Here is a 14,944-nt window from a genome sequence, read left to right on the forward strand (position 1 = left end):
CTAGAGCCATCAGAAAGAATATTAGTGTCCAAATAGCTTAAGGTCATACTGGAATTTGTTGTACAAGGCTCTCAGTATCTGGGCAGATACATGCAGGGAAAAATTAGTACTTTCTTTAATTTACAAGGAAAAAAAAAGTAATCTGTAACAATAGGTTGTTTGTTCTAAATATTGGCTTTCTTCAATAATTTTCTTAGGACTAATAATATTTTAAGTATTTCTGTTCTTGTAAGTTTGATGTAACAAGAAATTTGCTGATAATTGTTATAAATGTGCTTTATGTATTATATTTCCCCTCATCTATGACTTTAATATTTTCAGTTATTCTTGTCATCAAGAGCTCGAGGGTACAGCTATGTCTGCCAGAGTGTGGATTATTCAGATAATGTTTATGAAGTTAGGGTGAGTATTTCTTTTTTGTGTTTGTATATGAATGTGTGTAATACGTAGCGCTACATGATGGGTTAAGCCTTTTCTGATAACAGTGTTTCCACAGCTGCTGTCAGCAATGGCTGTGTCCCGTTACATCCTCACAGGCCACTTCAGGTTTGCCTGCATCCTACGTGGCAGGTTTAATCAAAATGCATCAGCATATTTGTGCTAGCTTGCATCTGACTGCTGCAAGCAAGGGGAATCTTAAAGATACCATCCTTGGCTTCATCCACAGTTGTACCATCCAGGGTAAACTTTGTGTACATCCTTTGCTTCCCAGATTTGCTGAAGTTTGGATAGCAGGGTAACCACAGTAAAGGAGGTGTGTCCTAGCTAGATCAAAGCAAGTGAGATTTGTCATCTTATCTTGTGCTTGCACTTCACCCATCCTGGTGTGGCAACTCTTTGTCTCCTTTAACCATGTTTGGCTTTATGAGGCCTTGCTGGCATTTGGCAAATGTGTTATCAGTAGATTTCATTTTATAATCTTAGATTTCAAATATCTGGGTTTTGAAAAACATCCAAATTAAAGCAAAGTGCAGTTCCTTGTTCATTTTCATAATGCTGTTGATTAGCTCATGTACTAAACTTTATCTTCCAGCAGAGCTGACACCTGAGAATCTCTCAGCTGTTCTTGCAAGTTCCATGTACAAATTAGGACATGTCCCTGAAAATGCAGTGAAAATGTGTTATGTTTATGGGAGTTTGAAAGATGTTTGTCTGTGAGTGGCTGTTCATGGACAGTGTTAGTCAAAAGCTTGTGCACGTGGCAGGGGTGGTAGTAAGAGCAAAAGGTTTGAGTCTTACACCTTGTTTATAATGGCTGATACTGCAGAACAGCTCTGTGTGTAGATTTTTATTGGCCTCATTGCAGCTGCCAATCTTTCACCTTTGCCAATACAGTGCTCTCACTATGGCAGCCACTAGAATGATTCTGTTAAAATTTTTGTGGGAAAACGAGATCTAGCAGAGTATAGCAAGTGCTTGACAGGTTTGGAGTTTTTAATAGATTAGCAAAATAGAATGCCCTTGCACTTAGCTGAATGACATTGAGGACTGGTGTGGTATATATTGAAAGAATTTTTATACTAGCTAAATACAAGCAGTAGTCTGTTTCATAGCTTTACTTTTAGGTGCACTTATTTGTGGGAGGCAGTGGAGAGGTCCGACCTGCTCAGAAGAATTATCATCCATTTTGTTTGTTATCACAAACACAGCATTATTATACAATGAAATAAAGGCAAAATGACCTGAAGAATGTATTTATGCTATATAATATGTCCAGATAGGAAGGATTGCTCTAGCAATATTTACTCTTTTGACTTCCTTTTTTCTTTTTTCTTTTAATTTTATAAAATTATTTGCCATTTTTGTGTATTTGCATAAAATTTATCCCTGAAATTTTAAGTTGTAGCATGTTCAGTTTGCAACTGAGGGAGTTGAGGAAGGAGGGAAAATGGAGTTGTCTCAGGTTGCTGCAGCAAGTGTATAGTATGCTATCAGTTAAGATTCTTATCTTGATCATTTTCTGGTAGTTCTTTTGAATGAATTCTCAGTTTAGGTAAATAAGTTGCAAGTAGAAAATGATACTTTCCACAAGTGTGCTTTGTCAAAATGAGGATTCTGGGATACATTTCTGTCCTGCTTTACAGTATATCATGCTCTGGATTTAGAAGGTATGCTGGTTTTTGACACTGTCGGACCAGAAAAACAAACCCAAAAAAAACCCCAAAAACCAACCCAGTCCAAACCTCCTCAAGATTTCATTCACCATCGTCTTCCATAATACAAACCTGCAAAAGCAATTTTAAAATGTTTTTGCAGTTTTGAGTATAGAATTTTCAAGTATTTTAGCACATTTCTCATACCCTTTTAATAGCTCTAGATACTAAATGTCTAGCATTTACTGGCACCAGGTTTGCTCTGCAGAGAAATGCTGCACTGCAACAGCAGAATCAATTACAAATGCAACGATCATATTTGCAAGGGAATGAGTAAATAAATCCTGTGTTGCTCAGATAAAGAAGACTGGGACTAGCTCACACGGAAACAGCACTGAGCCCAGAAGGCATTATGGAACACGCTCTGAAAAGCAGAGCTTCATATATGACTTTATCTGGGGCTTTGAAATTTGGAACAAATGTTGAGAAACATGAAACTAATTGTATATAGTAGTCTAAATGGCAGCATAGGAGCCTTGGTAGGGGCCCTGTTTCTGGCTTTTTGGAAATGTGCCGCTGTGATATTGCCATCACATTGAGTGGCTTCCTCTGTGTAAAGCTCCTGATCAAAATAAGGGGTCAAGAAACCATCCTTTGTCCTTCAAGAGACTACAGAGAGCTCCCAGAAAACAAGTTTGGCTATCCTGGGTACCAGAGAATGTCCTTTTCTGCCTCTCCAACCCACATCACGTATCAAGACAGCCAGTAATTTTAAGGGAGCAAAGTAAGGGCAGGTGGTGCCACTTCCCCTGTACAGTTTAGCAAGTCAGCAACTTGTGGCTCAGAGACCTCTTTAGTCAGACAAAGCCTCTTCGGTTTTGCCAGTTTTTAGGGGAATATTTTTCCATGTATTTGTGTGTATATTTTCTTCAACTTTATATCCATCTTCTGGCTTTCACTGATGGTTAATTGTCTAGGTAGTTTACACAAAATGTGCAGAAGCTGGTCCTCCTGCTTACTGTTTTGCACCTACCTAGACATGTTAATCTCATTCAGGCTCCCCTGATTGTTCTACAAGAAACAATGGACAACTGGAGCAAGCAGGGATGAAAATTAAATTCGCCAGTTGCCCAAACATTTGCTGAAATAAACTCCTTTGTGAATGACTTATCTGCTGAATGTAGTAGGCAGCCACTGTACTGACTGCTGGCAGGAAGTTGAATGGTTTTGTTATTAAAAAAAAATAAAATGTTCATAGTAGACAGAAAGAAAAAGGGGTAGAAAACCTCTAAGAAAGTATTTAGAGGGATCTACAGATGTAACTTGCAAAAACTTTTTTGGTTATAGCTTAAGAGTCAAAATAATAACTGGAAAGGGCTAAGTATGTGAAGTGAATGATTTTGTAACATTGTCTAACTTAATGTATGCTGGTGTCTGTCAGTAGTCATTTCACCCCTCTGCTTATGTTTGTGTGTCCTTGTTTACCAGGTCAAAATTCATTTATTTTATTTACATTTCTGAAGAATTGGGAATATGGGGCTGTGTGAATTGGTTCTTGTTTTAAGTGTGCTGATTGTAATCATGAAGCCAAGCAATGGTTGTTTCCTGTATTGTCATTGTAATCTGCATTGTTAGTATTTATGTCTAGAGCTTGAGTGGTTTCCTGTTATGAAAAAGACATAATATACTTTAAAATTCAGTAAACTCGACTTCACAAGTTCTGTAAACAAAATTCTATAAATGAAAATTCACTATAAAAGCTATTTTAATTTTTCACGTTGCTGTGACCTTCCAGGAAGTATCTGTCCCTTCACACCCCTTAATGGATTAATGTCTCCAACCCAAAATGAGGAAAATGCTGCAGAAACAGAGTCCTGTAATAAAACAGCCCTCCAGTCAAAAACCCTGCAGCAGGCAGAGGACATGGGATTGGACCTCTTGTTGACCCCCTTAATCCTAGGCTGTAATGTAATCTTTCTGTGCCATCTGGTGTTTTAACAGACTTAGATTGGTACATATGAAAATTACCAGAAAATATATAGTTGTGACTAGTATTATTCATTACAAGGATGTACCTTTTTCATGCATATTTTCTTTTCTTTTCAACTAATCTTTCTTGCATGCAGTGTCCAAAGGCTAAAGGTTAGGTCATGATTTTTGATGCTTTGAAAAAGAAATTTAATAGTAGCCATCTGCTCCTGACATAGCTTACATTATCAGTGTATTGTTCTCTGTTGCTGCCCTTTTTCACTAACTTTATGCATGGCCTCAGGCAAATGACTTGACATTTGTTTCATTTTTTTCTATAAACTAATGATGAAAACATCTGTAGAAGTCACTGGAAGTACTGAAATAGATCATCAGTACACAAAACCTATCAGGTTTGGGAGTAAATGGTAGAAAATTGGATGATAGTAACAGAGCAAAGAAGCTGACAGGCAAAAAAATCTACAGGAACACAAAATCAGCAGGTATAATCCTTCAAAGAGTCCTGTTGGTTTTTTTTTTTTTTAAGTGATGGGAAGCATTTTGTCTAAAGTTCAGATTATTTTTACCCATGGAGTGTAATTGCTTTCTCTGCTAGGTGAAATTCAAAAGAAGAGCAATGAGATGTGTTATATGACTTGTCCAAGAACATATACTGAACTTGTGGCACTTTGGATATAAGACAGAAATATTTTTGTAGGATTTTTATATTTTGCTCTGTGTCACAGTAAATTGGCTATTTTCTTATTGGCTATTTAACTTATTGTTCCCTTATTTCATTAACAAAAATGTCCATTTACTTTAGAAAAGATTTTATGGCAGTTTGCTTGTGACTGACCTCCTGGTTCTCTAAAAGTTTCTTTGAAGGGAGGACCTCCAAAGAGCTAAAGTATTTCAGTGCTGGATTGTCATTTTATGGCTATACAGTCCAAAGTGTTTATTGTCAACTTATGAAATGAAAAGATGTTTATCTTAATTTATGTAAGAGATACAACTTTAGCAAAGACCTGTAAGAGATGCTGGACTGTTCTGCTAACCCATTGGGTGTGAGACAAACCTTGATGTGGGTGTTATTAAATACCTGACTACCTGTCCCAGAGGCAGTACTGGATATTGAGCAATATATACATATATATATATATAAATGATTCTTGCAGCTTGCCTGTGTGTCTGGGAACTCCAAGATCTGTGGGAGTCACTTTTCTGTCATTAAACCTCTCTCCAGCTTTAGATATTAATATCTCTTCATATAAAAGTGAAAAAATCTGCCTCCTCTTCCCAAGATGTGAAGTGGGCTAAATCATATCCAGAGAGAGAAGGGTGTTCATTAATGGGTACATAGAAGGCTGCAGTTTGGCATCTGTAAGATGTGCAGTCCCTCTGGGAAACTGCAGAGCCTGCAATGCAGATATGCAGCACTCTTCCCCTGGGCTGCATTTTTGCTTCTGCTGTAATTTCTCCTAAACTGTTCACCAGACCAATTATGGCTATGACAAACTTAGTCTGTGGAGAGATGTTGTCCTTTCCCACTGCTTTGGAGAGGTGGAGGAAAACACCATGCAGGGCTATAACATTGCTCTCTACAACTCTTTATGGTTCCTCTTATCTCACCAAGAAGTATGTGTGGAGTTGAGAAGGGAAGCTGCTCTGTGTTAATTCTTTTTTCTTCTGTCTTCCCTGTGGATTGAGGAGGTGGTGGGATTATTTCACACCATATTAAGTTAAGAAAGTCTCATTTACCATGAACTGAGTCCTGAAAGACAAGGCCAACATCTTACAAATAGTGTGTTGTGACATTGCCTGCTCTCCTTGCTGGTGGTACCAATTCCAACTCTTTTTTTTTTTTTCCACTCTCTGTGTGAGTCACCATCTGGTCCCACCCTTGCATAACAAGCTGGATGACTTACAATGCCAAAACGAGACTTGTTGCTATGTTTTGGGATCTGGGAGGGAGTCCCTACCACCACCATACTCCCATATCATAGCATTAGCATATTGCTACACAGAGCTTCTGGGCTTTACTTGCTTTGACAATATCCTAATTTCAGCAGGAAGCTCTGTTTGTGTTGCATCCTGGGCAAGATGCGCTGTGATGGGTGGATAAGAAAAAGAATTTTGGGTGTGTAGCACTTCCCTGTTGGGTAGATGGATGATATCTCTTCAGTTTGTATGGCTCCTGTGGTCTCTTTTTTTTTCCACTCCCTGAATAGCAGAGAGCCACTGGGGGAATGCTGCTTTACAGAGGGAGTTACTGAGCAGGCCAGAAGAAGCTGAGAGAATATTGCTATAAGGAATGTGAAACCTGTGCTGCATCTTACTTTTTTTGATATCTTTCCACCCATATGCCTGTGGTACTGGAGGTTTCACCTTTGCAACTTCATTTTATCATCATGTTTCTGCCTCATTGTTCTGACCACATCAAAGTGTTGCCTCATTAGAAGGGGAAGCCCTGTGGCAGACTTCTGCAAAGCTTAGGAGAGAATGAGGACACAAACTTCCCATGCTTAACTGGTAAACTGTTCAGATATGGTGGAGCTTTTAACTATATCAGCTCTTTTTTACAGATGTGATTTGTGAGCAACAGGCTCAGAGTAATCTTCTTCCATAATCTTCTTCCATGTCCAGAACAGATGAAAGGAGTATTTTCTGTTGTTCTCACACTGTCAGATGTTTGGCTCCACCTCAACATTTAACCAAGATTTAGGGAAGGAAGTGCTATCCTTCTCTTACAGTAGCTAGGTGGTGAGAACTTTATTCCATTCAGCTTGGAATCACTCAAACTTACATAGTCTCTGTTTTTCATTGCAGATAGCTGCTGCTCTATGGTGGTATTATGTCTCTAAAGGAATTGAGTATTTGGATACAGTATTCTTCATCCTGAGGAAGAAATTTAACCAAATTAGTTTCCTTCATGTCTATCACCATTTCACCATGTTCACCTTGTGGTGGATTGGTATTAAGTGGGTTGCAGGTGGACAAGGTGAGTTCCCTTCCTCTCATATGCTTTTGACTGGACAGCAGGGAGAATTGTGATTGTTTGGGAGCAATAGAAGAAAATGTCATAGACTTGACTTAATAATATACAAAACTGTTTATTAATGCATACAGTCTCCTTCTGTGGGAAACATGGGGGAGGAAAAGATAACAGGGCAATAGTCTAATGAATTGCAAAACTTCTTTTCTTTTCCTCATGGGCATCAATTGCAAGCCTGAAGTTCTGCCTTCGGAAGTATCTGTATCTGTGGGAAACAGAAAGATGTATGCATCTTGCTTAACTTTAATTTTTGCAGATACAGAGAGCTGCAAAATCTAATTATGGGCCACATTCTGTGTGTAAATTTAATGAAGACAATGGAGATGTTATTCTGGCATTGTATATGAGTTTGAGGTTTGCTTTTATTTTTATTAAGAGGCAAATATAAAATTCTGAAACCTTCCCTTGGAGGTGAGCCAATAAATCTGTCAATTCACTTTTAAAACCTATTCATAATGACACAAGTCTAAATTCATTATCAGCCTTTTTTCCCTTGCTTCTTTTCTAAAGCCTCCATCAAATAATTTTCTTTTTGTTTATTTTATTTGCCTTCATTGCCTACATTGTACTCTTGCTCCTGTTGTTTAACCTCATCTCAAATTGAAAGCTCTGCAGAGCTGAGGGCACAGGGAAAATGCTCTCTTTCCTTTGATGTGTGCTTTGTAGGCTTGCAACACTGAAAATACCATATAGTAAAAACACAAAATACTATGAACACTAAACTAATATTTTGGGTTTGGTGTTTTGGTTTTGTTTTGTTTTTAACCACATTAACACTTAATGCATGGGTGGTTTATGCTCCCATTTACTATAGGTATTTAGTACTGAGTGGCCACTTACATTGCAAGGAAGAAATATGTAAATTCAGCATCTCTTGACTGCCTTTCAATTTCTCTCATGTAATATGCAGGAAGCAGGTATTCAGATGTTTAATGATCTTTAATGGCAACTGCACCTATAAAATAAGATAATTGGAGACTGGATGGTTACTTGTAGTCTTGCTGAGAAATTCCCTGGATATCTCAGAAGGTCCACTCCCTTGTTGCCTTTTCAGAATTTTCATGCTAAATATCTGCAGTTTTTAACTGTTGCAGTTGTAACTGCAACAGTTACAACTATTTCCAAATTTATTTCAAGTTTTGTGTTCTAGCAGTGCCTCTTAGTTCCTAGAGCCTGCAAAAGGAAAAGCAGCAGCTGCTTTTCTGCCTTTATGTAGCACCACTGCATAAATGTGGATAGATCTGTGTTCTTCTATTTTCTAGTTGATAGCACATTGCTTACATAGACAGGTCTATTATAAACTAGACCCTATTACAACAAGTGGATCCAGACCACACGGGCATCTGAGCTGTTTGATGTCAGCAGCTGTTGTCTGTATTGCCCTAATCTTATACTTTTGCGCCTCTCTGTCAGTGTAAGAATACTTTAATAAAATATAATGTGTTTCTGTTAAAGGGCTGCTAATCTTGCCAAAGCAAAGGGATCTTAATGGAAATGAAACTGTCAAGATGCACCTTACGTGGATCATTCTAGAAAATGTTATACTATACACTGACATATTTAAGAATGCTGGATATTTTAAATCATAAATAAAGAAACTAATGATTATTAATTTAGACAAACTCACCTGGCAATGCCTAAAAGTCTTATAAACATGAGTCAAGTCTTGCTTTGTATGGGCTTTTTTTGGCCTATTTAATCAGACTTCCATGTGAGTTTCTTGACTTCTTGCTGAGAAGTGAACCTTTTGCATTTAAATACAGTTTAAAAGATTGGAATTCAGAGCCTGGTACTTTATACTTTGCATTGCCAAATGAAACTTCTAATAATCCTTTAGAAAAACATTTGCAGTTATACTACAACAACTAATGTGGAATAGATGTCATTTATGTTTATTTAACAAAAATCTTATAAAAAGCTTTGGCGTAAGTAGTTACACTGAAAGTGTGACATACTACTTGCATTAACATCTGTTTGTGTCAGCACATGTTGAAAGCCAGGTCTGTATTATACTATTTAATATTTTGGAGATGGAATCCTGACATGTCTTGTGTTTTGCAATTTTTACTATTATAAAAAATGATACAAGTAATACTAGAAAAGAATCCTCTTTTCCAAAATGATGTGATGGTCTTCCCTTCTGTTCCTGGACAGCTTTTTTCGGAGCTCAAATGAATGCGTTTATTCATGTCATTATGTACATGTATTATGGATTGGCAGCTTGTGGCCCTAAATTTCAGAAATACTTGTGGTGGAAACGATATTTGACCATATTGCAATTGGTAAGTAATTCCCCTCCTTTTGGGATAAAAAGTGTTGCCTCTGTGTGGATTTGCATTTGCAGAGCTTTGGATCAGATGCTGCTCCTTCCAAAAGTTCTCTGCCTGGCAGTCCTCAATTAGAGTACTTCCTGGAGATGGAAGCATTTATTCAGCTTTGAAAAAACATATGCAGCATATGTAAGAGTTGTGTGAGTTAAAGTCTAATGCTTCCTTGCTGGTTGTTTCAACTGAATAACAAAAGCACCTTCAAAATGTAGAGAAAATTCAGACCGCTTATTACCTTCTCATTGTCCTGTTTCTGAAAACTGATGCCAGATATGACAATAAATGGGATGCTCCTGGTCAAGCATAAATGTGCCTGCATGAATGTGACAGGCAAATATAGCTTTCCTACCACCTCCCAGTTCAGCTGTTTTCATTACTTAATGAATTGGTATAAATTGATGTGCTCAGACCTACAGAATATATCCAGAGGTTTTTGATTCTATATTTTCTGTCTTTCAGGTGCAGTTCCATGTGACTATTGGCCACACAGCCTTGTCTATTTATATTGATTGTCCTTTCCCTAAATGGATGCACTGGGGTGTCATTTTCTATGCTATCACCTTCATTTTCCTGTTTGGTAACTTCTACTATCGGACATATAAGCTGCCCAAGGAACCTGTAAAGAATGGCAAAATAGCAAATGGTGCTGTTGCAAATGGAGTAAGCAAACCAGAAAATAATGCGGTGGTGGAAAATGGAAAAAAGCAGAAAAAGGGAAAAGCAAAAGGAGAGTAACTTTATCCAGGCCTTAACCATTGCTGGCAGTGAGGAACCTCCAGTTTGGTTTATAAAAGGAAGAAAAAAACACTATCTGTACCAATTAACCTTAGGTTACTGAAGAGCTAGAACACAGATATTTTCATTATTTATGAAGATTGTTTTAAGAACAACACTAAAGTTGAATTTCTATTGTAATTATGTAATTATCATGCATATGGTATCTGTGTAAACTTGTAGACTGCTGGTGTTGGTGAATTAAGGAAGAATTGCAGTTGATTCCATGTTTAGCAGTCCAAAAGTTAATACTACCATTGATACAGGCAGTTTTGTTGGCACCCACATTTCTTGGGGGGTGGGGGGGAGGGAAAGGAAGTAGCATTTGAATACTTGTGCTTTCTTTCCAGAAAATTATTAAATTTCAAATTATGACGTATTATCTAATCAGAATGTGCAACTTTTCTTCTCCTCCTTGGAGAGTACCTTCAGACAAAATATGTGCTGTCAGAACAGTGTTTGACTTTTCAGACATTACTTGATTTAATTGAGTATCTGTTACAGTTTGGTTTTTGTTTTATTATTTTTTCTTGTGTGGAAATATACCTACCTCTTCATCTGCTGAAAATAATATTGAGCATTAAATAACTGGTTTCTGAAATATGGACTCCTCTAATCTAAATATCCGTTAATACTAATTCAGGAGAACGTGTGTTTCCCTGTGGGAGTAAAAGGGATTTTTGGTGATATCCTTTGATCAAGTCATCATTTTAGTGTAAACTGGAATTTTGGAGTGGTACTTTTAGTAGAGCCAAGTCAAGAGTACATTTTAAGAATGTGTAAATATGAACAAATATATTGGTTGAAGCAAGCAGTAAAAATAGGTCCACTGCTTGTTGTCTGTGACCTGCATTAAATCTGTGGCACTGACTCAAAATACTCAAAATGGTAAGATAATGCTATGATGGAGAGAAAACAGCATGTAATTCCATTTAGAAATGTGTGCATGAGTAGTCATGCTAACTACAAGACCAACCATCACTTTATTGGGAGAGAGAATCGGGGTTAAAAGTACTAAATACAGCAAACATAAAACCTTGAAAATGTTGCTATTGCTTGATACCTGTCAAAACTCTATTGGTTAGACACTTGCAGGCAAAGTATTGCTGATAGACAGGCCACCATTGTAAGTCAAAACTGCTAAAATAAGTAGAAACTTTTAGATGGATTTTCATTTACATGTTACATAAAGGACTTTTTACCATTCCTTTTGTGAAGAAAATAGGGAAAGATTTATACACCTTCTGAATAATGTGATTACTAAGAGATACATTTTGAGCTGCTTAGCATGCGATGAGTAGAAGATGGGTGGAATTAGAAACTATATCCTGAATTACTGTGTTCCTTGGCCATCACTGCAAGCGCTGCATTGTTACTGTCCAAATGCATTCCCCCCCCTCCCCAGCTCTGGTCAAAAACATATCCAGAGGTAGCAACAAACATATATCTGGCAAGTGGCACCATTGGTGCAGAAAGCGTACACTGAACTGTGAGTATAAAGTGAGTGACATGTTAATAGATTTTTGTATCTCAATCATCCATTGACTGTTTATAATATGCAAGCGGGTCACATATTCTGGCTCTCAGGTTTTTCTTGTTTCTATTTTAAAACAAATCTCAACCCAGAAAACAGGTCCTAGGAAAAAGAGTTAAGCATATAATCTGTTGTATTAAAAAATAATTCCTAATGCTGGAGTTGGTTCAGCTGGGAGGTGGTTCATCCCTAATCACCACCACTTTGGAATTTTGGGCAGAATGTAGAATTGTGAAAAACTGTCTCTGCTGAACTCAAATGCACGTGACCATTAAGTTTCTTATCCGCTGTGTCTTCTGATTCTTCCAGCCTTTGTAATGATGCTTTTTGCATTTGCATAACTGCGTATTTGTGTAGTGTGGCATGGGGAAGAGGGATGGGGATCTACCCTTCCTTCTTGGACAGATGCCACTACCCTTAACCAAGCCAAAATGCTGGCTTTGTAACTTTGGCTCAGTAACTTTGGAGTAGCTAAAGGAGTAAATAACTACAGAGCAGATTTACAGCACACCTGCTGCTCCAAGGTAGTGACTGGTGTGAATGCAGTTACCCTGCTGTAATTTCAAGGTCGTTTACCCCACTTTGATTAAAGGGTAGCTTCTTTCTATTTGCCATGGGATGTGGGCAGCTAACTTCTAAGTCTGTATCATTCCTTGAATTGTGTTAGATTGGTTGTTTGCTCTGTCATTCATTCAATGAGCCAGATCAGCTAAACTGATACTCTTAATGTGATCTAGCTCTGAAACAGCATACTGAGGAGTATTCCAGTACAGATTCAATTGTGTCTTTGCTACACTTTCTGACTAATTCTTAAGAATTATGTCTTGCATGATGGTAAATATTTAAATAACTGAAAGTCAAAATTTTTTCCCCCTCATCATGCATGGAAGCGAATTAAAGTTGATTGGAACTTGAACATTGTTGACAGAACTTGAGTAGAAATCTACTATCAAATTCTGGGGTAATTGTTAAATTCTAAACAACGTGACAAACTCATTGTGAGAATGCACGTGTACATACACACCATGTTGTCTGGCCCTGTGCATAAAACCGGTTTGAGAGATTGCCATTTCATGGGGGAAAAAACCCCAGTTATTTAATTACTGGAACACTGCTGTTTTGAGTACATCTTTTGCAGTATGACTTTCCTAGGTCTATTTATGATATATTTGATTGTTCACGTAATTCAAGTCCCATTACAATCTTGAATATAATGGCCTTATTAAATGTGCATTTTTGTAGGCATGATCTCGAGTGCAATATTTCTGTTTCTGGCTATGCAGCCAGACTCAGAGAATACAGGGCTCAACTTGTACAGCTTTTTGTTTATCAAAATATAGGCAATAATGCACATGTGAAATACTGACAGATTCATTAGGGTCATCTTTGGATCTAAGGAAGCTTAAAATTTTGCCATGAAAGTATGTATGAATGTGTATTTTCTATACACAGTACTGAAATTCAAATTATACAATCTTTTGCAGTACAATTATTCTTTACAGGGTTATTGGGTTTTGTTCTTCTAAATATTTCCATTTATTGAAAAATTCAAACAATTTGAAACTTTTCTTTTTTGCCAATGAATGATAATTTTTGCTAAGAGTTCTGAAGCTCTTGGACCAGAGTCTCTAAATATTTGATGCCATATAAGTAATACCATTTCATTTAGCCTCATCTCTAGCAGTGACAGTTGTTGGATTATTTTAGCACTTTTTCAGTGTAAAATTAAATACAAATTATCTATACATGTGTGTATATATGTGTACACATACATAGTGTATGTGTGTGTATATATGTATGGGTTCTTAGCAGATTCTTTCAATATGTGAAGTAAATTATATTTCTTGAATGTGAATTTGGCAGGAGCTAATAGAATGATTCCTAGCTCCAGCAGGAAAATGAAGCAGTTTTCCTTCCACAGATCCAATATCAGTCTTGCAAACATAAATAGTATTTGTCAGTTATTTTAGGTATAGGATGGCAGACAAGACAGAGCCATTTCTACCAATGTAATAAATATTTTGAGGCATCAGTTGTAGATTCTGAGGGGAGAGATCTCAACTCAGGGTAGCTGGGGAATTATGCTGTATTATGGTAGCGATCATTTTAGTATGATTAACTTGCTCCAGGTGAGTCTTTGAAATCATTGCAATCATATTCTCTGTTTGACAGAAAACTTCTAAAAATAAATCATAGAGTCATAAAAGCATTTAGGTTGGAGAAGACCATTAAGATGACTGAGTCCAACTATTAAACAAATGTTTCCCTGTAAGTTCAAAAGCATGGCCTATTTGATTACAGGACCATCAATTACTTCCAGCTCCAGACCAAGAGAAAAAGGTGAAGGCAAAATGAAAATGCTGCACATTTTTTCAGGTTAACCTAAGGGCACATTTCTTCAGAGTAAACACTTGAACTGCATGTGCTGGGAAGGGAGGTAAGAAAGGACAAATAGCTTTTGTGATGCAAGACCTCAGTCCTAAAATAGCTTACAAGCATTAGCTATCTCTTAAAAACTTGAATAAAACTGTTCATGGTGCATAAAATTAAATCTTGCATGAAGCTAATGTGGGCTGAGATGTATTTCAGTCAAAACTGAAGAGAATGGGGAGCTAATTAACTATCTGGATAGTGTGTTTATCTTGGTTAGAAACACAGACTAATCTAATTTGATACCTAAAGCAAGACACCCATATGACATCTCATTGCACTGCAGTCTGATGCACTGGCCCCTTTGCTAATGCAAGCAGAGGGAACTCCATGGAAATGAGTGGGTTGGTTCCCATTTACCTCAGCAGAGTATGTTGAGCACTAAAGAGCAGAGAAAATACTTGCTTTCTGCCAATATCCCAGGAGGATTGAGGGAAATGTATGGTTCAGGGTGCTGCTTTTGCATAAGGTGTTCATGCTTTTGTAAACATTAAAAATAAACATTACTTTTTTCATGCTGTTTGAGTTTGGTTTTATACATTCTGTAGTATGTTCTTCTGTGTCCCATCTTGCCTCAAGATTCCTGCTAATTTTAGTGTTGTGCAGATTGTGTGATGTAATCTGTTTTGTTGCCCAGGACTTTGAGAAAACCATTTTTTGTGACACATCCTCCTATTTTAAGGTTACAGGGACTTCCTAATTAAGAATATTGTCCCCAAATAATAGTGGAGTGACTTTGAAATCACCCTTAGGGAACTGACTGAAA

The 14,944-nt window shown here is 37.3% G+C and overlaps 1 protein-coding gene across 1 annotated transcript in view; it reads left to right on the plus strand.

The window, feature by feature from the left end:
- The window catches only part of ELOVL4 (ELOVL fatty acid elongase 4), a 37,599-nt gene extending 22,903 nt beyond the window's left edge, over positions 1-14,696 (plus strand). Inside the window, exons 3-6 of the mRNA XM_030946106.1 lie at positions 322-402; positions 6,888-7,059; positions 9,268-9,395; positions 9,900-14,696. Coding sequence (XP_030801966.1) covers positions 322-402; positions 6,888-7,059; positions 9,268-9,395; positions 9,900-10,175 — 657 coding nt within the window. The 3' untranslated portion in view covers positions 10,176-14,696. The remainder of the gene's footprint in view (positions 1-321; positions 403-6,887; positions 7,060-9,267; positions 9,396-9,899) is intronic.
- The last annotated feature ends 248 nt before the right edge of the window (positions 14,697-14,944 follow it).

This window comes from Camarhynchus parvulus, chromosome 3 (genome assembly GCF_901933205.1).
Source record: "Camarhynchus parvulus chromosome 3, STF_HiC, whole genome shotgun sequence".
Classification (NCBI taxonomy): Eukaryota; Metazoa; Chordata; class Aves; order Passeriformes; family Thraupidae; genus Camarhynchus; species Camarhynchus parvulus.